The 27,083-nt window shown below is 43.2% G+C and overlaps 1 protein-coding gene across 4 annotated transcripts in view; it reads left to right on the top strand.

The window, feature by feature from the left end:
• thrb (thyroid hormone receptor beta) overlaps positions 1-19,648 on the top strand; it is a 97,332-nt gene extending 77,684 nt beyond the window's left edge. For 2 of the 4 annotated variants that reach the window (XM_030120188.1, XM_030120189.1), the window contains 7 exons: positions 12,526-12,626; positions 12,715-12,862; positions 13,606-13,811; positions 15,312-15,398; positions 15,694-15,840; positions 16,203-16,461; positions 18,859-19,648. In XM_030120188.1, the coding sequence (XP_029976048.1) occupies positions 12,526-12,626; positions 12,715-12,862; positions 13,606-13,811; positions 15,312-15,398; positions 15,694-15,840; positions 16,203-16,461; positions 18,859-19,100 (1,190 nt within the window). In that variant the 3' untranslated portion in view covers positions 19,101-19,648. Of the gene's footprint in view, positions 1-10,065; positions 10,385-12,525; positions 12,627-12,714; positions 12,863-13,605; positions 13,812-15,311; positions 15,399-15,693; positions 15,841-16,202; positions 16,462-18,858 lie in introns of those variants that run through there. The other 2 variants (XM_030120187.1, XM_030120185.1) reach the window with 2 other exon arrangements.
• The last annotated feature ends 7,435 nt before the right edge of the window (positions 19,649-27,083 follow it).

The raw sequence follows: 27,083 nt of genomic DNA, 5'->3' as shown, positions 1-27,083 counted from the left end.
AAAAAAAAGCAGACAACAAAATTCCTCAAAATATATGAAGAACCAGCTGAAAATCGTGAAAAAAAATATCCAAGAAAACCAGAAAAATAAAGAAAAAGCTGACCAATAGAACAAGAGACAGTTTACCCCCCCCCCCCCGCCAAAAATAAAAAAAAAATTAAAAAAAAAACTGCCCAACAAAACTAGGAAAAATCTTCTTTTTAAAAAAGGTTGACCCAAAAATCAAAGATCTTTTTTTTTTTTAAGGTTGACGAAAAAAATTTGACTAAGAAACCAAAACAGCTAAAACTAAAATTTTGACCCAAAACAGTAAAAATTAACCAAGAAAACTGAAAACCTATCAATCAATCAGAAGGAAATAAAAGAGAAAAGAAACAAAGCAGAGCGTCTCACCTGGAATCAGACTGTTTTTATCCAGTTTTTACTTCCTGAGTTTTCCTGTTAGTTTGAAAGAAAACAGGAAGTGACCAAATATGGGCGCATCCCAAACGGAGCCTTAATTTCCAGTAAAGACCAGTGATGACTGGAAAACTGACAACCAAACCGGCTAACCGCTCCGCCGGGGGGGGGTTGAACCCGAGGGGGGGTTAAACCTGGGTGACTTCACACTTCCTGGTCATGAGCTGATGTCGCCCCTCCATCTGCTTTCCGCGAAGCGCTGGTGAACAGCAGCAGGAGGAACCCCCGAGTGGAGCGACCTTTGACACCTCACACCCCCGGTCGGTCCAGATCAGGCAGGTAGGGATGGGGGGGGGGGGGGTCACCAGGAGGGTAAAACCCATCGCTCATCAGCTCAACACCAGGATGCTAACGACGCCGCGGTCCTGAAACAGGAGGTCAGAACACAGTCTCAGATTTTACTGAGATAAAACAAAGTTTGTTCATTTTAAAGTCAGCCAGTTATTTAGAATTAACAAAAAAAACTTTTTAATTTTTTTTTTTTTTTTTAACAATTGCTATATACATAACGAACAAATTATGGATTTAGAATTTACATTTACATTTTCTATTATAAAGAAATAAATGTTACTGTTCATATATATTATTGATAATTGATTCTTAATTCTAAAATAAATATAAAAAAACACTATAAAAACCATAAAAAAAAAAGTAAAGTAAAATAAAGGATCAGTTAATCCCAGATTTTAATGTTTTAGTTTAGTTAAAAAATTCCAAAATAAAAGCTTCAAATGTGGCTTTTCTGTTTCAATCTCAGTTCATCCGACTTTTAAAATATGATTCAGATTAGATTAGATTAAATATGCCTTTATTGATCTCTTCTGCACACACACACACACACACACACACACACACACACACACACACACACACACACACACACACACACACACACACACACACACACACACCATGTCTGCATCTTCTCTTCAGGCTAACTAAACTCATTTCAGTTCATTTACCTTAAAATGAATGTATATATGTATTGAAATTAACTGAAATGATTTAAATTGGTGTGTCTCGTGTTTCCTCTGTTGAGTGTTGAATGTCAGCGCACTTTCAAAAAACTGTCTGTCTGAAATATATCATGTCCGTTTTCTTACAGAAACCATGAATACAAAGTTTTCCTACACATTTAAATTGCAATATTTTCATAATTTTGTGTTAGTTATGTGACATGCATGTCTCCAACATTGAGGTACAAAGTGATTTATTTTGAAATTCCTATTGGACTATTAGAATAGCATCATCTGCTCTTGGTAATTTGAAATGACTGGTGATAAAACAGTTGGAAATAAATGTTATTTACTCACATTTTGAGGAAATGAATCATTAAATATGTTTGATTTCAGGTGATGATCAGGTTTCAACATATTTATACACATTGATAAAAGTTTGAGCTCATTTAGCTTCAAACACAAATTTATGAAAATTTACTGAGCTGATTTAAATCGGTGTGACTCATGTTTTTTCTGCGGTATGTCGGGATTTCATCAAGAAACTCATAGATCACTCAAAATCAATTATTGATGAATTTAAGAAAGTAAATGTATATAATTAATTTCATCTCATTTTTAAAACACTTTTTATCTCAAATATTTCATGTTTGTCAATTTACAGAAACCATGAAAAAAGTTTTTCTACACATTTAAATTGGAATATTTTCATAATTTCAGTTATTAGGTTATGTACACTCCTCCAACATTGATGTAAAACTGCTTTATTTTAAAAATCTCATTAGAATATTAAAATATTGTAATTTGTTCTTAACAATTTAGAAAATTGTACATGATTTCTGTTTAAAAACAATTGGACATAAATGTTATTTACTCACATTTTGAGGAAATAAATCATGAAATCTGTTTGATTTGGAAGAGTTTTCAACATATTTATATGTGTCGATGAAAGTTTGAGCTCATTTCGCTTCAAAACAAAGTTATTGAAATGTTCTGAGATTATTTAAATTAGTGTAACTCATGTTTTTTTCTGAAGAAATTCACAAATTATTCAAAATGTATAATTTATATAATTAAATTTAGCACATTTTTAATAAAGTGTTTATCTGAAATATATCATGTCAGTTAATTTACAGAAACCATGAAAGCAAAGTTTTGTTGCACATTTAAATCAGTATATTTTTATAATTTTAGTTAGTTGTGACAAACTCTGCTGTACAATTCTCCAACATTTGGATAAAACGGTTTTATTTTGAAAATCTCATTAAATAGTGTAATTTGTTGTTTGTAATCCAGCAAATTTGAGATGATTTCTGATGAAAAAAAAAAAGAACATAAATGCTATTTACTCACATTTTTGAGGGAATGTGTTTGATTTGGGCGAGTATGTGTGGATAAATGAGCGTCTGTGGCGGCGTGGAGCGGGCGGACCTCGGTTCACATATTGATGCCCAGCAGGGACAGAAAGACGTGAAAAAAACAACACAATAAAACTGTGAAACTGGAGGGAAACACGAAAAGCACAGCGTGAAAGGCGGCGAAGGCCGTGTTTTCAGACACCAGACGGCAGCGGCGGCCGGTAAACACCATCTGAGCGCCTTGGCGTTTTAAGGAACTCCAAACGAGATTATGTGGAGGCTGGAGCTTCACCTCAGCCAGAAGTTAAACTGGTATCAAGGCCGGCGTGCAGAGCAGATTGGCCTCCTCGGCTCCGTCTTACCAGCTGTTGCTCGCTGCTCGCCTTGCACACTCACACTTATTACATTAATGGAGGCACTAATCCGGCGGTAAGCCTGTTTAACCGGACGTCCAGCCAGATTATATTAATTCAACACTCCATATCGATGCTGGCGCCGTGTGGCTCTCCGGGCCCTCGGCCCTCCGTCGTGGTGAAGTTCAATAACGGCGCTTTATCTGAGTTCACTCAGTGAGGTTAGCGCTACCGTTAGCACGGTTTGACCTTTTCCCACACGTTTCACAAACATTTACACCTTGACTTCTTTGACTTCTGTGTTTCCACAATAGCTCAGTCAGTGTTGCTTCTGCAGCGTTTTGGTGGAGAATTAAAACCTGATTAACACCATGGTTAGTGATGCTGACCCGAACGCTGGTTTTTCATCAGTGTTAGGTGCATTCTGGGACTTTGTTTTAGATCCAGTACAGGTGCATTATGGGACATTGTTTTTCATCCAGTCCAGGTGCATTATGGGGGTTAGAGTCCTCATTTGAAGCTTGGAAATGTTCCAGCTCTCCTGCTGTGGCGTCTCTGTTCTGGACTGTTGACCACTGGAGGGGACGCTGGGACTGACCCTCCTCTTTAGCATCTCAACTTCGAAATGTTGGATGTTTCAAATTCCACACATCTGACGGTTTTCTGATGAAAGAGTCAGATAAAAACATTTCGTGCATTAAACTGGTGATAGGTGTGTTGGTTACAAGTTCACAAATGATGTGACAATGACGACTGATTGTGGTCAGAGTTGTGTTTAATTGGTTTAACATTTTGAATCATTGACAGCTCATCTATCCCGATGAGACTGAACTCTTCAAATCTGAAGTTTCTTTGAAGCTTTATGAAAATGAGTAAGAAAATCTTAAACTAGGTTTTAAAATTTACTGGAATCCAGAATAAAGAGGCCAAAACAGCAGGGCACCATGAAAAAGCTCATAAATACATACATACATATAAACATACATACATACATACAAACATACATACGTACGTACATACATACCTACTTACATACACATACGTACAATCATACATGTGCACATACATACATACGTACGTACATACATACATACATACATACGTACATACATACATACATACATACATACATACATACATACATACATACGTACATACATACATACATACATACATACATACATACTTACATACATACATACATACATACACAATTCACACAGAATATAAAAATATTGCAACATTTTGCAAACCAAAGAGTTTAATTATTTTCATTCATATTTTTATTCGTGTTCTCAATATCTCAGCTGACAACGACAAAAACTATTGTCATGTCTTTGCGTTTCTGATATATGTCTGGAGTCAAGGCTATTCTCACGTCTTTATATGTGGGATGGGTTTGAGGCGATTCTCATGTCTTTATTACCCCTTTCACACTGGCCAAAAAACTCGTTTAAACCCGCTAACAATCGGCTCCTCATGGCAGTGGGAAAGGGTTTAATCGGCATTAAGGCCCGGGTCGCTCAACCCTGCAATCGACCCGGGAATTTACCGGGTCCTTTTTCTACCGGCTTTTTGCGGGAAGGATACATCCGGGGTCTTACGTGATGACGTCGACGCAGCGTGGCTACGTTAGCGAGCTAGTTGTTGTTTCTGGACTCAGCGTGAGATTTCCTTCGTCAACATGACCCAGCAGTGGCAGGACAGCGAGACCAGAGAGCTTCCCCTGATCCGTGGGGAAGAGGAGATTCGTCTACAGGTAACTGGGACTGTGTTCCGCTGCATTGTTTACTTTCGTTGTGCTCCGTCGTGCTGATGATGTCATCAATGTGGGACACCAGCAGCGCGGGAAAACGCAGCGACGCAGCTCGCCAGCAGGCGGTGAGACCCAGGTCAGCAGTGGGAAAGGAGTCTAAAAAGGCGATTATTAGCGGGTCGAAAACACAAGTCGACCCACTAGTTGCAGTGGGAAAGGGGTATACATGTCTGATGGGTTTGAGGCTGTCCTCATGTCTTTATATGTGTGATGGGGTCGAGGCTGTCCTCATGTCTTCCAGTCTTCCTCATTCCCAGCATTCAGCTGGAACATCTCGTCCTGTCCACCTTCCACCGTCTTGCTCAGGAGCGTCCAACTCGGGCTTGAAGTGTCAATCGGCTGAACTTCTGGCTCCGATCTGGCCTGCAGGATGACCTTTCTTCTTGGTCACATTTCATACAGCCACAGCTCACGTGTGTGTTGCTCTGCTGCATAACTCAGGCCTGAGTGTCAATATGCACGTTGCTTTTTAAACTTCCTTTCTTCGACCTTCACCCAGCAGACTGAGGCCTGGATGGGCGAGCTGGTCGCCCGGCGGTCGTACGGATCGCCCTCCACTCTAATGGGATTTGGAACAGGTCAGAACTGGAACCCTAACCCCGGTGTGATGGCTTCTTTAAGTCGCTTTCCGAGCCATATTATGCGCGGACACCTAATCACTGAGTCAGCCTGCTTTGGGAGATTATCTGCACCTGCGCCGATATGACCTAAAAGATGGAAAGGAAGATTCTATGAGCCGAGAAGGGAAAGAGATTTTCAGATCTGAAACCTTCAGTACACTTCAAGGTCAAGAACCAGGAACAGCCGGCAGTGTGCAGAGCGGGAGGCTTTTGAGATGTTCGCTACTCCCTCAGGTTCCGGAATGTCCAAAGACACTCTGAGGGGACGCTTTCCACTTTATATGGAACAGATCCAGATTCAGACTCACAGTGAAATGTTCAATTCAGACATAGTGAGACTGGGAGGAGCAGGGGCCAGAAAACGGACCTGCAAGGAACTGAAAACCCTTCCGTTGGTGAGGTACTGCTCTGCTAAATGAGTGAAATCCAGCGTAGCATTGAGTTTCTTGTATCCATGAGTTGACCTGCGAGTCCCTTTCTTCCATGATATTGATGGTGTTGATGGTGTTGATGGTGTTGATGGTGTTGATGGTGTTGTTGGTGTTGATGGTGTTGATGGTGTTGATGGTGTTGATGGTGTTGATGGTGTTGTTGGTGTGTCGGTAACACCAGGTACCACCAGGTACACCCTGCTAGCTCTGCGTCGGACCCTCTTTTTGGTGCTCGGTGTTCCAGGCTCACCGAGGCGTTGAGGCGTCTCTCGGACATTTTGGTCCGTTGCTCCAGGACTGCTTCACCCAGTGCGAGCTGAGAGACTCCAGACACCCTGCAAACCGTCTGTCTCTGGTCAAAACTTTCAGACTTCACCTCCATATCTAACCGTAGCCGAGGGGACCAAAGGCTGGAAAACCCCCGCTGTAGCTAACCGATTAATCCGCTCTTTCCGTATTGACTTTCCCGTTTTTTCTGGACGGGCAGCGTGCCAAACAGCTGTGGTTCGGAGGGTTCAGCCGAGGACAGGCGACAGGGAGTGTGGAGTATTGACAGTAAATACAGTGGATGGAGCTTTCCTGACGTCCCTCATAGCGTTCCAAAATTCCGTTCTGAAGATTTCAGCCAGTCCAGCAGGACGTCTCCATATGGAACACTTGAAACCAGATGCAAATGTGATTGATTGAATTACAGTTTTACCAGCGGAGGATGGCGCTTGGTGTGGAGCCAAGGCGGCGGCGGCCATGTTCCCCTGAGCCCCACAGTCCACCTGGGTTCCGTCTGGTCCAGACTCCTTCACCAGATGACTCACTGGATGAACACTATTAACGTTTTGTGCAGGATGAGGCCCAAACTCAAACCAACTACATCGACACATTCCAACTTGTTTTGTCTCCTTTAGATCCAACATAACCACATTATTCTGTGTAAACCAATTTAACTGAGTTAGTTTTACTCATTTTTTTTTTTTTGTCAACTAAGTAAAATAAATTTGACATTTTCAAATAGTTAAAACGGTTAGTTTCGGTGGAACCGTAGAAACTCAACGCCGTCAGTTTCCATGTGGACGGATGTGGAGCAGATCAAACACACAACACTTCTCATGAAAAGCAAATAAACTATTTAATTCACTGAACAACAAGAACACAACAAGAACAGTATCAACATCAGAACCCCCAAATAAACCATAAAGCCAATGTTTAAACCTTGAATATCTCATCCCAAACGCCCATGATGCATTGCGGCACTACCGTCATGGCGGCCACCGCTACTTTAGGTCACATTAATGAAACAGATTTAGGTTTTGTTGGGTTTAACAGGCCTCAGTGAGGAGAATAAAACGTGAAGGTGTCTGCAGGGGCTGGAATCAGACGCCTCTCAGTCAGCAGGCGGAAGACAGAAGCCCGATCCAGACTTCTTACCTGCTCTTTAATCACTCCGAAGCTTCTTGGGTTTTTTTTTTCTCCCTTCCACTCCTGAAAATAGAAAGCTGAAGGATCTCTTGGAATCTACCCCTCATCCATTTCCCAGCAGCCACCAGTGAGGCGAACCCAGGAGTCCACAGAGCTCCTGTTTCACCTCCTGCTGACCTCAGTGATGGAATCATTTCAGAATTCTTTAGACTGAGTCTGCACTGAATCAGTGAGGTTAGAATTGATCAACTTGTGCAGCATCAACTTGATTTCTTAACTAAATTGTTGTTTTCTTTGTTGTTGTTTTTTTTTATATTGATTAAAAAAACACAAAAGGTTGACAAAAACAGCTATTATTGATTGTTTCCTCTCCAAATCAGTTCTCTTTTCCAATTTCTTTTATTGAACTTGAACAGTTTTAGTTTTTTCATCATGAGTCATTTTGCAGTTAATTCAAATTAAAGGCAAAAAAAAAAAAAAAAACAACACAAAGTTAGAAAATGAATGGTAATTTTCCATTTAAGAGGGGCCGGGGGATGTTTTTGGGTTAATCAATAACATTTTACCTTCAAACTGCCGATTTGTTGCTTTCTGGACGAGGCTCCGTCAGCCTGAAGCTCAGGCGAGCCCGGAATGTTCTGCCTGCTGGATTTGCAGCGTCTCAGACGTTGGCGCGTTTTTCTGCGGCGACGCATCGATCCGGTTTGAGGTTTCTGAGGAAACGTTATTGAAGGAGGCATTAGGGAGGAGGCTTATCCCGTCAATATTCAGCACGAGGCCTGATCAATACCGCCGTCGGTCCCGGCCGGGATAATGAGATCTCATCGGAAAGGGATCAATGAGCGCGATGCGAGCCGCTCAGCCCGGACCCGACAGCTGGAAGTTCAGACCCGGGGCCGGACTCTAACGGCTGCCCCTCCACGAGCGGCTCCTGCAGTCTCCACACTTTAAAGCCTGCTGGTTTCAGTCCGGCTTTCACAATGGAAAAACAAAAATAGAGTTCAAGGTAAAATTGAAAAAAAATAAAAAAAATTTCGAATTTGAATTGGTGTTCAAAACTATCCATGTACTTTTATTTTTTTTTTTCCAGAAAAAAGATGAATTTTAAAAGAAAAGGAAGGAAATAAAGTGAGTACGGAAAATGTTTGTATTGGTTAATTTAAAAATACGTTTTCATATATATTTTTTAATTAAACTGTGCAGCTATTTTTTTAAGTTATAAGAAGTGATATAAAAAAAGGATATTTCCATTAAACTTTATTTAGTTTATTGTTAAATTCAATCAAAATAATTTAGATTCTGTGATGACCCTGTCTGATTAATTATTAATTCCATGTGTATTTTTTCTGTTTTTTGTTTGTACACTTTCAAATCAAATCAGTTAAAAACTAAAAGAAATCCAGAAAGATAAAATATTTAAGTTCTCGCAATTAGTTTGAATTTCTTTACAGATTCAACATTTTTAATCTTCAGAAATGTTGAATTTATTCTTCAGGAATTTGTGAACTCTCTCACTCAAGAAAATACATCAATTCTTCAGGTTAGTAAGTGATGTTTTTACTCACAGTGGTTCATTTAACATCACATATTTTATTTTAACCAACTCACAACAATTAAACTGTGTTGAGAATATTCTCTTATGATTTAGTAAAATTATTTTATGATTTATTATTTTTTATTCTATTTTTTTAAGAAATTTTCATAAAATCTAATATTGACATTTTTATTCTTTTGGAACAAATAACTGACCGTAAATTAGAAAAAAAAAAAAACAGAATAATTAAATTACAGTCAGGCTTCAAAATATTTAAACTTGTTAAAACTTTCATCATAGTTTAAAAATGTATTGTTTTTGGTATGAATTATATGAATCAGAAATTGAAGATTTAAAAAACAATTTAAAAAAATTAAATAAATCTAATTTTTGAAGTTTAAAAAATTCAAACAAAAAAAAAAACACTGTTCCTATATTTTCTATATTTTAATGACATGAAGCATTAACAAGGTTGGAATCGCTCATTTAGTTTTGTGTGTTTAGTATTTTCCATTAGAACTCCAGACAGAGTCGTGACTGCAGATGCTCCTGGTCTCTTCATTCCGGGTTAAACCGACACATTCGGCTCTTATTTTGAAGAAGTCGGACTTCGAAAGTTCGCTCCGTTCTCTGTATCGCATCCTTCCCAATGAGCTTGTTTTCGGATCAACCTGGCTTTTCACACAGTGGGGTTAAAGGTCAGAGGGTTTCGGAAACGTATCGTTGTCTCGCAGAATGTCGCGATGCCTCCAGGACGGTACTGAGCGGCGGCGGCGGCAGTAGTGCTATTGCTGCTGGAAAGCTCCACATTTGATGGAAGTTTTCTTTCTTTGATCGTGTCTGTTGGCGGGCGGCGCCGAGCGCAGATGTCCCGCCCGCCGCCCGCCGCGCTCTTTACACCGGCGCTGCTCCTAATCTGCCGCATCGCCACCGTCTGCGGCGCATCAAGGATTTGTGGAGCGCCAGATTACAGCTTTGCGTCGTCATAAATCTCCGCCTGCCAACTCGGCCGGGCGGCGGCGGGCGGGGCGGGGCGGGCGGGGCCGTCGCCTCTGCGCCTTGAGGTCCACGCACCAAACCCTTGCGAGGTCATCCTGAGGAAGGTCTTCCTCCTCCGGGACCGCCATGAACTACTGCATACCGGACGTGTACGACGTGGGGGGCCACCCGGCGCCGGGCGGCGGCGGCGGCGGCGGCGAGCACTGCATGTACCCGGGCGAGGGCCCCGGGTACGGGCACTACGAGTCCCAGCCGCTGCACCACCCGCCCTGCGTGGAGCCGCCCTGGCTCCCGGGCCAGCACTACTCCTGCTCGTACGCCGCCGGCCCGCCCGCCTTCTGCGGCGTGGACGTCCCGCTGGGACACTTCCACCACCAGCCCGACTTCTACCCCGAGGTCAAGCCGGACTTCTCACACCTGCACTGGATGCAGGGCCACAAGAAAGGTACTGGGCGGCCCGGGGCCCGCCTCGCCCGCCGCCAGGCCGCCAGGCCGCCGCCGGCTTAAACACCTGCGCCCTGATTTAAAACCACCTGGAGGCGTCTACAGCTCATCTACCGAGACCTGCCTGTCCAGACAGCTATACCTATATATAAAACTATATATGTTTCTATATATGTTTCTGTCTATATATCTATAGCTATGGGCATATCTATTTGTCTATACATCTATATCTATATATTTATGTTGATATATATCTATCTCTATCTATATATGTATATATAGTATACATATTTATATTTCAATGTACATTTTGTATAAATGGAGATACTTGAATTAATGTGTGTGTGTGTGTGCGTGTGTGTGTGTGTGTGTGTGTGTGTGTGTGTGTGTGTGTGTGTGTGTGTGTGTGTGTGTGTGTGTGTGTTATATATATAAAGACACACATCCTGTTTGGTGTAAAGTCAGGTTTAAATATTTGTGACGTTTTAAAGGTCGGAATAATTTTAACTCATCATGAAATGTGAGTCTCATTATTCTGACGTCTTCAGAAACGCCGCGTTCGTTTGTGTGTGTACGTGTGTGTGTGCTTGCGTGCGTGCGTGCGTGTGTGTGTGCGTGTGTGTGTGTGTGTGTGTGTGTTACGATTTCTCCCTCCGTTCATCTGTTTGCGTGCTAATTACTGATGCCCGTCCCCCCGATCAATCAATCAATGATGTCTGAGTATAAATCCATAGATTTGCGGCGTGGGCTGCTCCGACCTGCTGAGGTGGGCTGAGCCGGGCCGGGGGGGGCCGGGGGGGCCGGGGGGGGGGGCCCGGAGGGGGGGTCCCTATTGATTGATGTTGGGGGAACAGAAGGAGCGGGATCTGCTCTTTGAAAGGAGCAGATATTGATCAGCTGTCAGAAATCAGTGAGGCGGCCTCCTCTAATCCCTCACTGTCATTCTAATCTGGATATTCAGATTAGATCAAATATTCCGCGTTTAGATGAGTCGAGCGCCGTTTACCGTTTCTAATGAAAACATCAAACCTTTAAGGTAAAGAGGAAACTTTTTAAATGTTTTCTTCTTTGATTTATGGCCTGGAAACATCAGTTTCATTATCAAAAAGTTGCATTTAATTTTGAAATTTGAACTTGACGGTCAACTGTTCTTAACAATTTTGAAGTTTTGTTCACTTCCTGATATTTCAATTATTTTCCAAGAAACACAAACTAAAAGAATGCTGTTTACTTGAATTTTCAGTGTTAAAAAAAAGAACATAACCTGAATTTCCTTTTGATCTCAAAGTTTCAGGATTTCCCTGAAAACACAACGTTATCACAAGTTTTTTTGTTTGTGTCTTTTTTCTTTTTTAACTTGGAATATTTTCATTAAATTCAGCAGCTGCTGTTTTTTTGTTTTTGTTTTTGTTTTTGTTTTTTTTGTTTTGTTTGGACTTTGATATTAAAATTTCAGCTTTATTTTGAAGCCTTGCCTTCAATTAAGAACAATTTTAATTTGAAGTTTTTACTTTGGTTTCAATATCTGAGGTTTTTTTTATTCTGGTATTGCTTTTCCACTTTCTGCAAATGTTCTCAATATTTTAACTGTATCTTATAATTATCTGTAGTTTCTTCTTTAGTGTTATTCTTTTACTTTGACGTTGATATCTAACTTTAATTGTTTGCTTTTCTCTTTATTCTGAAAGTTTCAACTTTATTTTGACGCTTTCAAATTTCAGGATTTTTAAGTTTTGAAGTTATTTTGTTGTACTTTTTTTTAACCATATTCTTTTTATATCTGCTTTATTTTGAAGCTCAGATTTTATTTTGAAGGTCAACCTCAAATAATTTAACCTAATTATTTTGTACATTTCATCTTTGTTTAGGTTTATCCCCAACACCTCACCAGAGATTTGTTTATTGTGAAAGTCTTGGCTTTATTCTGACATGGTCAAGTTTAACAGGGACAGTTTCACTTTACTTTGAAATCCTGGTTCTATTTAATTCCTCTTCCTTTCTTTAAACTTTTCCTCCTGAAGCTGTAGCTTCCCTCTCTAACCGTTGCTGTGGCTTCTCTGCCTCCTCTGACTTCCTGTCCAGCCACTTGCTGTTGTTTGCGCTGACCCGGGCGTCCTCGCTCCCTGTCCTCTTGTTTTCCAGGGTACATACCGAGCTACTTGGACAAGGATGAGTTATGTGTAGTGTGCGGGGACAAAGCCACGGGCTACCACTATCGCTGCATCACCTGCGAGGGTTGCAAGGTAACACTGTCAGCGGCAGCTGGGACGAACGCGGTGGCGGCGACGACGATGATGTTGATGATGATGATGTGAGGGCTTTGTCCCACAGGGATTCTTTCGGAGGACCATCCAGAAGAATCTCAACCCGACCTACGCTTGTAAGTACGACGGGAAATGCGTCATCGACAAAGTGACGAGAAACCAGTGCCAGGAATGTCGCTTCAAGAAGTGCATCGCAGTGGGGATGGCCACAGACTGTAAGTCCAGCCAGTGCCGCCTTCCTGGACATTTCAGCACATTCACTCTTCCTCCAGCTCTGGTTTATACAGAAGCAGTGGTTTTGATAGTGAGAAACCGTGAGGTCGCTGTTGTCGGCAGCGCCGTCTCTTCTGTTATCCAACCACGCTCAAGTAGGACGATAACATTTAAGCTCCTTATACCTTCTTGGTTGCGTGTAGGTCCACTCAGACTCTGCATGGAAGGAAAGTCTCACTGTATGCAGATGACGCTGTACTTAATGTGAGAAAATGTTGAATTCTAAACACAAATATTGAAATCCTCCAATAATATCACCTGGTCAATGTGAAAACTAATCCCTGTCTTCACTGAGCTGTGAAATAGATATCTGACCAACCATTTCTTTCTCTGCCACTCAGGCTTCTATTTTCACATCAGTCGCGTTTCTAGTTCTGTCAGTCAGTTATAGTAGAACTGGAGGTTGCTCTATGGTACTGTAGCAACTTTCTGTGGTCACACAGAGACATCTAGTGGTCACAGACGGTATGTCCCCATGTAACTGAAATGTAATTTTGAGTTTGGAAGCTTTGAATGAGATTGAGTTGCAAAAGTTTGTTTTAATCTTCGTGATCAACCCTGCAGTTTTTGATCCTTCCTGTGTTCGTCTAAAGTGTGTTTCTGTCTGTGATGGCGCTCTTCTTCTTCTTCTCCTTCTTCTTCTTCTTCTTCTTCCCCTCCTCTCTCCCTCCCTCTCTCCATCCAGTGGTGCTGGATGACAGTAAGCGGCTGGCTAAGAGGAAGCTGATCGAGGAGAACCGGGAGCGCCGGCGGAAGGAGGAGCTCCAGAAGACGGTGTGGGACCGGCTGGAGCCCACCCAGGAGGAGTGGGACCTGATCCGCATGGTGACGGACGCCCACATGGCCACCAACGCCCAGGGGAACCACTGGAAGCAGAAGAGGAAGTTCCTGGTGAGACATGCGTCCCCCCCCCCGCCCCTCCTTCTGTCTGCCTCCACAGCCTCCATTGTATCGATTACCCTCCTCAAGCCCTGACCCCCTCCCTCTCTCCCTCCCTCCCTCCCTTTCTCTCTCCCATGTTCCCCTCCTCCACCTCCACCTCCCCCGACCACTGTTCCGCTGCTCCCTGTGTTAATATGTCCATGTGTTTTTGTATCTCCTTGTAGAATGGAGAGAATTAGCTGGACGAAGGAGAAAAGTGTGTTCCTCCACGCAGCAGCACTAGTTTATATCGGAAACCTCTCTCTTTCTCTCGCTCTATCTCTCTCTCTCTCTCTCTCTCTTTCTCTCTCTGCGTCTCGCCAAAGCTACGATCCTAAACTTGCAAATGCTAATTAACCTACCTCTGATTTTTTGATTTCTTCTCATTCTGTTCTTCCTTTCGCAGCTTTGATTTCACGCCTCACTTCACTTCTTCATTTTTTTTTAAACTAATTTGGCTTTTCTTTCTGTTCAAGTCTAATCGCCATGTCCAGATTGAAAGTCTGTCAGCTGTTGACTTGATGTTGGGTTTCTGTGGCGCGAGCGGAAGGCGACGCTTGATGGAAACTGCGCAGATTTACCCCGTCGTGTGTCGAGACGCGAGCCACATTTATTGGTCGCTCCTTCAGCAAGAAATGAGGACGGCCAATTCAGTCCTCCGTGCTTTTCTTTTATCACTAGATGGCAATTTTGCTGTATTAAAATGAGTCTTTGGCGTCACGTTGGGACTGTGTTGCACGTCATATTGGGCATTGTATTGGTGTTGTGTTGGGCGTCGTCTTGGGTGCCGTGTTGTTTTTCTAGTAGGGCGTATTGTTCAACGTCATGTTGGGGATTGTGTGAGTGTTGTCTGGGTGTCCTGTTGGCGCCCTGTAAGGTTTCGTGTTGGCGTTTCGTTGGACCGCGCATTGGGAGGCATGTTAGGCATCTCATTGGGCGTCTCACTGGGCGTGTCGTTCGGGCGCCTCGTTGGACGTCGTCACAAATTTCAGTGGGCGCCTCGTTGCTCATTCGGCGTTGTACTAGGTGTCTCATTGGGCACCTCATTCGGCATCTCATTGGGCGTGGCGTTAGGCACATCATTGGGAATCTTATTGGGCTTTTCGGGTCGTCTTGTTGGGCATCTCATTGGGTGCCTCACTGGGTATTTTACCGGGCACCTCGAGCATTTCACTGGGCGACTCCTCAGGCGTTTCACTGGGCGCCTCGTTGCGCGTTTCACTGGGGGCCACCTCCGGCATTTCACTAAAGACCTCGGGCGTTTCACTGGGCGTCTTGTTGCGCGTTTCACTGGGCGCCTCGTCGTGCGTCGTGCCGCGTCCGACTCTGGCCACAGAAACTCAAGCCTGATGTCTGCTCACCTGTTTCTTCTATCTGCACTCTTTCATCTGTCTTCAGTTTTAACTTGTTTTCTTTTTAGTTGACGGGTTCTTCATTGAAACTTCACGATTCCTGTTGATTATCCAACAGGTCGAGGAAGCAATGCTTCTTAATGAAATAACATGTAATTTATTCTATACTTCTGACCAGAGTGCAGCGGGGGTGAAGGAAGCTAAGGTAAGACTCTAGAACTTTGACTGAAGCTTATTTATACCCCCACGAACACACCTGATGAAAGTTTAATTTGAATTTTAATGGGAGAAAGATGCTCTACAAAACCATATTGAATAATTTAATGCACAACAGTGAAATATAGATTTACTACATATTGCACCTTTAAACTCTGGAGCGAACATTGCTTATTGAACATTATTGATAATTTTCTGAAAATGAAGAGTCCCTCCAGTTAGACGTGTCAGACAGCACAGTGCTGTCAGTGTCCCTGACCGTCGCCTCGTCTCTCTGTCCGCAGCCTGAGGAAATTGGTCAAGCGTCCATGGTCAGTGCGCCTGAAGGAAACAAAGTGGATATAGAAGCCTTCAGTCAGTTTACAAAAATAATCACCCCTGCCATAACCCGAGTGGTGGACTTTGCCAAAAAACTGCCTATGTTTTGTGAGGTAAGCCAAGCTTCATTCAGTCATGTACTTTTATTGCTTTTGCCTATATTTCCTCAGAAACAAGCTACAGCAATCCAAATAGTCTAAAAACCAGCATGATCTAATAAATGGATTTACTGATTCCATATATTTGTCCAGCAGGCTAACTGTTAGCGCATGCTAACAGAAACTGCCCCGATTTTCACGTTTACTCTGTAGAAATTCATTAAAACTTACCAGTTGGAATGTTCTGATTTCCAGTTCACAACATGCACGTTTACATGTTAGCTAGCTCATTGTCGATAGCTGTTGAATGATGAGTCAGCGGTTAGCGGTTAGCGGTCAGCAGCTAGCCAGGAGCTAACATGTCCGTCTGTTTGCAGCTGCCTTGTGAAGACCAGATCATCCTGTTGAAAGGTTGCTGCATGGAGATCATGTCGCTACGCGCAGCCGTCCGGTACGACCCGGAGAGCGAGACGCTAACGCTCAACGGGGAGATGGCGGTGACCCGGGGTCAGCTCAAGAACGGTGGCCTGGGCGTGGTGTCGGACGCCATCTTTGATTTGGGCGTGTCGCTGTCGTCTTTCAACCTGGATGACTCGGAGGTGGCTCTGCTGCAGGCCGTCATCCTGCTGTCATCCGGTGAGACCAACATGTTTTCACCATGTTCTCGACATGTTCTGAGTGTTCCTCACCTTGTTGTCAGTATCATCTCACCATCCTCTCACCATCCTCTCACCATGTCCTCAAAATCCTCACACCATGTCCTCACCATCCTCTCACTTTATTCTCACCATGTTCTTACTATCCTCTCACCATGTTCTCAACATTTCTGAGTGTTGTCAGTATCATCTCACCATCTTCTCACCATGTTCTCACCATCCTCTCACCATGTTCTTCTTATCCTCTCACCATGTTCTCACCATCCTCTCACCATGTTCTTCTTATCCTCTCACCATGTTCTCACCATCCTCTCACCATGTTCTCACCATCCTCTCACCATCCTCTCACCATGTTCTTACCATCTTCTCACCATCCTCTCACCATGTTCTCACAATCCTCTCACCATTTTCTTATTATCCTCTCACCATTTTCTTATTATGCTCTCACCATGTTTTCATCATGTTCTCACCATGTTCTTACCATCCTCTCACCATGTTCTCATTATCCTCTCACCATCTTCTTACCATCGTCTCACCATCCCCTCACCATGTCTTACCATCTTCTCTCCATCCTCTCACCATGTTCTCACCATCCTCTCACCATCCTTTCACCATGCTCTCACCATCTTCTCTCCATCCTCTCACCATGTTCCCACCATCCTCTCACCATCCTTTCACCATATTCTCACCATGTTCCCACCATCTTCTCTCCATCCTCTCACCGTGTTTCCATCACCATGTTGCCACCATCTTCTCTCCATCCTCTCACCATGCTCTCACCATCTTCTCTCCATCCTCTCACCATGCTCTCACCATCTTCTCTCCATCCTCTCACCATGCTCTCACCATGTTCGTAGCCTACATAGACACACGCAGATATGTTTATGTTATCGTAGCTTCTCTCTAAAACCGCCACTCAAACTGGAACATCTCAGAAATTTGACTGTATATAAAAATCATTTGACTGTTTCAAATCGTAAAAGTTGGTGAGACGTCTCACAATTTCCAAGAGGCCAGCCTCGTCCCAACTTCTCTGAAGTTTGTGTTTAAAGGGCATGAGAGAGGCCAGCCGAGAGTCTCTCAGTGGGAGTCATTAGATCTGAGTGCTGCAGTGCGGTGGGCTTAACCCCCCCATCTGTCTGTTTCCCTGCCTCCAATCAATACTGTAAGAGGGCCGGGGACCACACTGCAACACACAGCGCACGGGGGTCAAAGTTCACATTTGTCCCCTTCACACACATTGGTGAAGACCTAATGAGGACACATCGAGTCAAATAATCATGATCTTCAAGACCAAACTGGCTCCAGAATGAACTCCCATCAAGAAAAGTTCCTTTATTTAAAAATGTTACAGATTATTTTCATTTCACATATAAAACGACTTGTTAAATATGATGTGTAGTGTTGCAGTTAGCACTGGGACATCGGATAGTGAGAGGAAGATGCTCTATAATCTGGATGTTAGTGGAAGGAAGATGGTCACCTGAAGTTACAGGGAGGAATATGCTCTATGATCTGGATGTTATGTTAAATTACAGGGAGGAAGAGTCATTTCTAGACATTTTTACAGAGAAAACCCAGCAGATCCACATGAGCAGCATAAGCAACTGTGGAACGGAAAAACTTCCTATTAACAGGAAGAAACCTGCAGAACCAGGCTCAGAGGAGGAGAACCCTGCAGAACCAGGCTCAGGGTTGGCGGCTTTCTGCTATTCCGGTTGGGGTGAGGGGACAGAAAGAGAAAGAAACAGTACAGACAGGTACATTACTTGTATCGACAGAGAGTACACAGACTACAAGACAAATAATGGTCAATGACACGTAGTTATGAAACACTGCATGAAAGAAACGAGAGAAGTGAAGCGGAACTGAGATCCGGTTCCACGTGGTAGGAGCCCGGGGTTAAGGAAACCGCTTGAACCCACTGAGTCCTGATTGTCCCAGTAGATCAGTGGATCAGTTGTTTTGACCGATGCCCAGTTAGATGCTCCATAACCTGGACGTCAGTTGGAGGAAACGGCCCCATGATCTGGATGTCATGTTAAATTACAGGGAGGAAGATGTTCTATGACACGGATGTCATGTTAAATTACAGGGGGAAGATGCTCTGTAATCTGAGATAATCTAGCATCCCACCGACAGGAGCTCTTGACAGGAGCTCGTGTTTATTTAGGGCTGCTAATGCTACCGCTGATATTAGCCAATGCTAATCCTAGTCAGCGTGTCAAGGCCGTCAGGAAGATTAACGGCACACACGGAGCCCGCATCAGGGAACAGAGCAGCGCACGGCAGTGTGTGCTCGTCCGCCGGTCAGCCCCCCCTCCCCGGGAAGCACGGTTCGATCCCCGCTGACGTGTCCCGTGTCCCGTGTCCACAGATCGGCCGGGCCTGAGCAGCGTGGAGCGGATCGAGCGCTGCCAGGAGGAGTTCCTCCTGGCCTTCGAACATTACATCAACTACCGCAAACACAAGGTGGCGCACTTCTGGCCCAAGCTGCTGATGAAGGTGACGGACCTGCGCATGATCGGGGCGTGCCACGCCAGCCGCTTCCTGCACATGAAAGTGGAGTGTCCCACCGAGCTGTTCCCGCCGCTCTTCCTGGAAGTGTTCGAGGACTGACCTGTGTGTATGTGTGAGTGAGTGTGTGTGTGTGTGTGTGTGTGTGTGTGTGTGCGTGTGTGCCTGGGCACCCTGGCGGTCTCGGGTGGAACCAGCAGAAGGCCGTCACTAAGGAACTTTCTTTCTAATAGCACTACTGAGTGTCACTTCATTCCATAGTTTAGCTCTCTGGACGGAACCATTCCTCACAGTGCGGGTACATGTGAATAGCCTTTCATTTGTTTTGTTTCTGTTTTATTTTTTTTTTGTTGTTGTTTTTACTGTTTTTATTTGGATGTTTCGTTGTCGTGGATATAACCTCTCACCTCGGACTCTCCTCTCTGTTCTTTTTGTCTGGATGATTGTACAGTTTGGTGACCTTTCCATCCTTTATGTTGAGAACTCAGTGGCTGCTCACCTCATGCACACGATAAGACAGTGTTAGCGATCCGTTAGCCCCCCCGGACCCCCACCCCTACACCCCCCATCGCCACCGCTACTCGCCAGCGCTAGCCCGCGGACCCTCGCACGTTGTTTTTAGAGTGGGACTGAACGTTCTGGGGAAAAAACAAAAAAAAGAAGAAAGAAATCGCATAGAAACCGAAGTTCAGTGACATCGCCGCGGCTTGCGTTAGCGCCGCCAACGCTAGCGCCACGCAGCATTTACCGTCAGACCGGCTCTTCTCGTGAAATCCTCCAGGAGTACGCACAATTCCCGCCTTCTGCGGCAAAAAAGCAGCTACGTCTTTCAAGCGAATGCTAACACGGCGTGCTAATGGGCTAGCACGCCTCGTCCAGCACGGTGCCGCGACAGAATATCAACGACGGCGCAGAACAAGGGGAAAAGGACCAATTTTCAAAACATCAGGGTCATTTTTTTTTTTTCACATCTGATTAAACAGTGTCTTTTGAAATGTGGTAATTTAACCACAGCATCATCTGCGTAAGTGATTTTAATAAAACTCCATTAGATCTGATGGAGACTGACTGGAATACATTCCAAAAATGTTTTATCGGAACCGATTTTACAACCTTTATTTTCCGTAAACGTTGCTCTGTATGGCTGGGAAAAAGAAGGAAGATCAAGAAAATGAAGAAAATAAAAGTCATTTTCTGAACATCTGACGTGAAATTCATCAGATGCTTAATATTAGTAACAGATCAAACAAAAATAGAAAAACATTATTATTAAAAGATGGCTTTGATATTTTCTGTATCCATGGGTCATTTGTGATAATAAATGATACTTTTTTTAAAAATCTTACTTTCTCTTGAAAAAAGACAAACACTCTGTAGAAGTAAATCTCTCACATTTTGGGACATTTTTTATTCCTTCAGTTTTTTTAAAAAAACAAAAGTTAAGAGTAAAAGTAGTATTCTTAAAAGTTTTCCTTTATTTTTTCAGAATTTTTGATAAGCTTTAATCAACATTGTTTTAATATTGCTGCATACTTTTATTTTACTTTGAAAATGCATTTTTTTTATTATTATTTTCTACTTTTATTCATTCTGCATTCTGCATCATAATATAACAATTCATTAAATGCAAAATTTCATTTTTATTCTCAACATTTCAACTATACATTTATTTTGAATTACACTTTTCTTTTTTTTTAATTATTCGAATTTTCATTTTCTTTCCGACGCACAAACTTTTTCATTATTTTTTTTTTATTATTATTATTGTTATTCTTTTTAGAATTTTCCTAGAAATGTTCCCATTTCTCAGTTCTTTTATTGTGGAAATTTCTAGCTTTCTCAAAATTAGATTTCACTTTCTTTTGAAAAATGAGCCTCTTTTTGTGATGATGCTGTTTTTTCAACATGATTAATCTCTTTCTTTTTATTTAAGTTTTCATGTAAACTTATCAGCATTTTTCTTTAATCACATTAAATTATTTTACTTTTTTTTCTCTTTCAATTTTTCGAATTTCAATTTCTTGTTTTATTTGTGTGAACGTTTTTCTCCAATGCCAGCTTTTATTTTGATGTTATGTTATTTGGACTGGGTTTTGGACATTTGGACCCTGATCCTCAGCCGTTGGAGGAAACTTTCCCCCGATTCTCCGTCTTTGTGGATATTCTGTCGCCGCGTTACGAAGATCTCCGGATTGGGTGATTGTTTCCACGTTTCGTGGCCTTTCTATTAACCAGCCGGACGATAGAAAGGATCCTCCGACCTCCGACAGTGAAAGGAATGCAGCAGTAGCATTAAAAAATAAAAGATTTAACAAAATAAAAGCAGCAGAGAGGCAGGGCTGATCGGTCAGGACAAACAAAAAGCACATTAACGGCACTGATGTCAGGAAACGACAATCATAGAGTAACTCTGTGTGTATGTGTGTGTGTGGGTGTGTGTCACATGCCGTGCCAAATCTAAGTGAATGCCCCGCCCCCTGCCCCGCCCCCCGCTGGGCTTTGCTAACACGCCGCTCGCCCGCTGTCTCGTCCCTCCTACTCGTGTTCCCGCTCGCCGCCAGGCCGCCTCCCCCCGTCGTTCTCCCGGGTTTGGTCGGGTCGCCCGCTCGCGGCGGCGGCGGTGGCGTCATGGTGCTATGGTGGCTACGCTAGCTGGACGGCGACCCGCCGCCGCCCCCGCGGGTCCGACCCGCCACTGTGACCGAGCCGGCAGGAAATGTAGCGCCGCCCCCTTCCCGCGTCGACTCCTGGGCGGCGTGGCGGACGTCGGCGCGTCCCGCTCTCCCCTCCGCCTCGCGCCTCTCCCCGCCCGTCCTGTGAACGCCTTCGCTTTCCGTTCCTTCCGTTCTTGTTTTGTTTTACCGAAGCAATAGACTTGCTGCAGTGTTTCTGAACGAACCCGGACCTCACACACACACCTCGCAAAACTGTACAGACTTTAAATGCACAGACAATCAGAGGGAGAGATAAAGCAGGAAGGAGGGAACGCAGAACGGGGACGGCGGCCATGTTTACATGCAGACGCAGCAGGTCAGCTAGCTCGTTAGCTTGTTGAAGAAATGTACCTGAAGTCATGCGATGGAAAAATAAAAACGCCCCAATATGCAATTCTTGACCCTGTTTTTACACAGTGTGTAGCGAGGACTTGTCATTTGACACCAGCCTCCTCATCGTCCTGAGCCTGAAATTCAGTTCATTTGAGTTACTTGTGCAAATTTGACGACAATCAACAATGAAATTGTAATCAATGCCAAAAATTTGCATGTAGAAGAAGAAACAAAATCCGACTCAAACTGTCTGATTTAAAAAGATGCAGAAGCTGAAATGGCTAAAAAAGGCTAAAAATAGCCAAAGTAGCTGAAATATCTAATAGCTAAAAGATCTTAGTTGTTTCAGCGACTCTGGCCAAATATATTAAACGTTTGAAAAACCAGTCATTGCTTTAAAGTGATTTAATTAAACAGAATCAATAAAACATCAAAAACAAGAAGATAAGATTGAAAGCATGAAAAATTGGAAAAATGGCTTTGAAACATGAAACACATGAAGAACCTTAAACTGCGACGTCACTCATTTGAAATAACCGAAGCTAATTAGCTCAAAAAGTTAGACAGAGCAAAATAGTTAACACAGCTGAAACTAGCTAACACTGAAAAAAAATGTACTGAAATGCATAAAAATTAAATGCCTAAATTATTAAAATGAATAAAAGTGCTGAACGAGTTTAAAAAGCTTGAAAGTCCTAAAAGTCGTCAAGGCGGCGACGCTTTAAAGTTTTAAACACAGATGCCGGTTTTTCCTACATTGATGGCATTTAATCCCATTTTAGCGTGGTTTACAGCGCGTCTGTACACACCGCGAATGGTGTGGCCGTCCCTTTAGGAGCCAGGTGCACCGACACCGGCTGCGCTGCTGCCGTGACGACTGATCTTTATCCAGGAAGCAGCCAGAGCGTCTTTTTTCTCGTCAGGAACAGAAAACGCAGCAGAGGCTGGAGAAAGGTGCTGTTTATAGCCACACAGGCGGCTGTCATAAGCAGGCTTATTGTAGCTTAATTCAATCTTCGAAATAAATACAAAATAATATAAAGACCTGAAACGTGAGATCTCAAGAAAAAACATGGATAAAATACAACCGAATCTCATTTATAAGTGGAGAAGATGGGAGATGTGGCAGCCTCGCAGCACCTTTTCGTCTGTTAGCTTGAATATTTCATGTTAGCACCTTTAAAATGGACTCATGGAGTATTTCTACACCGCTATCATTTTAGCTGTGGTGTTTGATAACGCTGCTAAAAGACTGTAGTTTCTCACTGTTACTGTGACTGTAGAGAAATAAAATCAGCTAAAAGCTGTCAGTTAAAGGAAATTTCCTATCTATTAATAACATCCCAATCAGAATAAAAAACAAGAGCTACTTTTCGAAGAAGACACAACAGCTTGAGCTAACCTAGCTAAATCACAGGATGAAAATTGAAAACAATTAATGCTTTAAGTCACATTTGTGAATTTTTAACAGCAGTAAATAGGTTTTGAAGTTTTTTCTCACAATGCTGCATTCACAATTGTTAGCTAACCCATGAATTATTCGCTAACACATGAATTGAGAGCTAACACATGAATTGTGAGCTAACACATGAATTATTCGCTAACACATGAATTGTTAGCTGATGCATGAATTGTTCGCTAACACTTGAATTACACACTAACACATGAATCAGCCAACACATGACTTGTGAGCTAACAAATTGATTGTTAGCTAACTGTAGCTAACGCGACATTAACCCCACATATCAGCGAACAAATTCACGTCTTTGGCACCTTGAAAACGTCTTGACCGCTCGGCTCCGGTTTTACGATAGCACGAGCTAGCATGTAAAGATGGCCGCCGTCCGGACGCCGTCCGCCGTTTGGAGGTTATCTCTCCCGCGAGTTGTTACTCTTAAAGGTTACTCAGTTACAAACCAATAACAGGAGTCGCACCATAGAAAAGCTATTTTAAGGAAAAAGGATGTATATTTTCAGACTGCAGGTTTTTTTTACGGACGTCATTAGCGGAATAGGAACATTTTGTTTTTGCATAGTGTGAAAAAAATAAATCATTTCTCTGGAAAAAAAAAGAAAAGAAAACAAAAATACTGAACGGAATGCAAAAAATAAAAACTCACAGTGAAACTGAATTAGTGCAGCGTTAGTTCAAATAACGACACCTGGTTTGTGTTGGTTTTATTTTTGTTTGTTTTTTTCCTCCTTGTGTGTTTCAGTGTCTTCTTGTTCAAACTCATCAACACATCGGAAATAAAACCATGAGAAATAAAAAGCAGAGCATGGCCGAGGAAGAGAGTGAGAGTGTGTGCAGGTGAAGGAGTGAAAGAGCAGAAGATTCTGATCCAAAAAGCCAGAAAAGAGAATAAAAACTATTTTGCTGTGGTGTCTTCTTACTGGAACCGTGGTCCAGTGAGTCTGCTGGACCTCCAGAGGATTTATTTTGATGCTAATGTGAATTGGCTCTACGAATAAAGATGGTTTTGAGAGAATTTCATGTGGCCTTCTCTTTCTTTTTATATATATATTTATTTAGAAATAAGTTTTACATTTTTCTTTATTTCTTTAAATATTTCATTTTTTGTACATTTTTTTTAATTAGATTTAATTTGTTAGTGTGTGTGTGTGCGTGTGTGTGTGTGTGCGTGCGTGCGTGCGTGCGTGTGTGTGTGTGTGTGTGTGAATACGTATGGTTATATCCCAGAAATACACATAAAGCAAAAAAGAAGAGAGACTGTGAAGAGCCTCTGCAGTCACTCAGACGAAGCTACAATGGCGCCACCTGCTGGAGAGGGCAGACACTACCTCAGTGTCACGCCGCAGGCTGGAATCCAAACCTGGAAGTGGAGCTAAATATAAAAACTGAACAGAAGAAGCACCTGCAGTCCCAAAGGAGGCCGAGTTTTATCCTCTGAAGAGCTTCTCATCTGTTGCTTGGTAACACGATGTTGAAAACTTCAGAGTTTTCTCTGTTTCTGGGTTGAACATGACTTTTTTACATGGTTGCTTTTTCTAAAACTAACAGGAAAACAATAATTTCCCATTTTCAGATTGACTGGTTGACTCTAATCTTAACCTGAGTCCACCAAAATAATGTATGAACACGTCAGGAAAGGGAAAACTTAAACATTTCACTTGTATAAGTACTTCTGTACAAATACTATTATATTTTCTTATTAAAGAAAATCTTATATAAGAAATAGAAAATGCATGTTCAGCAGTCCCATTGGACTCTTTGTCCAGTGAGACCCAAGCAGAGGCTCAGAAATATCCGGAAACACTTAGAGCACCTCAAAGTTCAGTTGTGTTAATCCTGTGTTGTCTGAATAAATTTGCTTCTCCTGATGTGTGGGCACATTATTTTGGTGGACTCTGTACATGTATGTTGGAATGCATAATTTTCTTAAGCAAAATCTTCTTCTATAAAACCGAATTTCTGTCTTTTGTTTGCGTTATTCACCTGATTAGTAGGCTAAAAGCATGCAAAGCGGTGATTTTGACCTAGAAGTCATTGTAGACTACCAGACGGTTGCAGGTGCACTTCTTGGACCAGATGTCAGAATCCATGTTAGATCCAGTCCTGATGGTGCCATAAAGAGGGAAGACCCTGTGTATCCTTCATCAAAGGAACTCTGGGAGTCAATCAGACCCCACCTGATCAATTCAGTCATTCCTGCCTTCACCTTTCTGAAGTGTGTGTAGAAGTGTGTGTAGAACTGATGGCTACTGCCTGACTTCAGCTGGAGAGCCCCGGCCAGAGGAAGACGCCACAGCAGGATCGTTCTGGAACACAATCTGAGTCCAGATGTTCTGGTTTCCAGGTGACGTGTGAGGAAAACCAAAAAGTCTGTGAATCTCCAACATCTCTGTCTTGATCAATCCAGGCAGCGCTCGCAGAAGTGCAAGTAACGTTTCTGTTCTGTGTGGTATTTGTTCAGCAATGGAGCTTTCATGCTGTTCTTGAAAATAGAAATAGACTTTGAACCTTTGGTTTTGCCGTCCAGGTTGTTCCGTAGTTTGACTCCCTGGATTGAGACACACCTTTGGCTTTGTTCTAAACCCGATGTTGAAAAGAGCTCAGATACCTTCTCAGATATTAGGGACCGATGGCTCGACATGGGGAACCCACCACTGCCTGGGTCTCCAGAGCGCCCCCTCAACATGGAGACGTGCTGAAGACACGGTGGATCGCAAGTCCTGATGTCCCATGTCATGAAGACCGTGGAGGAACCTGTCCTGGAGCGGCTCTCGCCGCTCGTCAAGCCTGGCGTGGATCATCGTCCCGCTCAACCACGTCTACGCTCACCTGGACAGACCGGCCGGGACTGGGTGGATGCTGGTGGACGTCCCCCTCCTGTCCTGGACTGTGGACTTCCTGACCAGACACTGGTGGACGTCCCCCTCCTGTCCTGGACTGTGGACTTCCTGACCCGACACTGGTGGACGTCCCCCTCCTGTCCTGGACTGACTTCTTTTACAGACTTCAGCTGCTACTGAGTTAGCTGAAGAATCATAAAACACATTTCCATTCAGCATGAACTGCTAAAGCTTTTACAGTTACTAGTTCTGAGTAATGTTAGCTAGTAGCTTGTCAGTCACAATAATGCTGATTTCATGTTAAATGGTGCATTGAGGAGTTTGCACGTTTCATGTGAAACAACGGCCCCTGCAGGCCTTCTGTGTAACTGTAGCTTAGTGAAATGCTCGTGCCTGTGGCTTGCATCCATGTACGTGCACGGAAGAGGGGAACTCCTTCCTCGCTCTTTTAGTAGCGCTCGAGTAAAATGTAAGTGTCTTCTGCCTGGTGGGGTCTGTGCTGGAGTTGTGGCAGTGCTAGAAGCCGGTCTTTTCTTACTTTCTGGAAGCTCCATCCTCAATACTGCTCAGTTGTTGCTTGTTGCATCTGGCGGAGTAATGGCGGACAAAATGAAACCGAAGGAAATCAGGCCAGCGGGAGCGTGCATTACGTCACATCATCTCAAATTCTCCCCAAGAAATACAACGGCACTGCAACTTTCAAGTGATGATTTAGCGCTGTTAG

The sequence above is a fragment of the Salarias fasciatus genome, chromosome 22 (genome assembly GCF_902148845.1).
Source record: "Salarias fasciatus chromosome 22, fSalaFa1.1, whole genome shotgun sequence".
NCBI classification, from domain to species: Eukaryota; Metazoa; Chordata; class Actinopteri; order Blenniiformes; family Blenniidae; genus Salarias; species Salarias fasciatus.
Note: the sequence above shows the minus strand (reverse complement) of the source record. Positions and strands in the feature narration are given on the sequence as shown.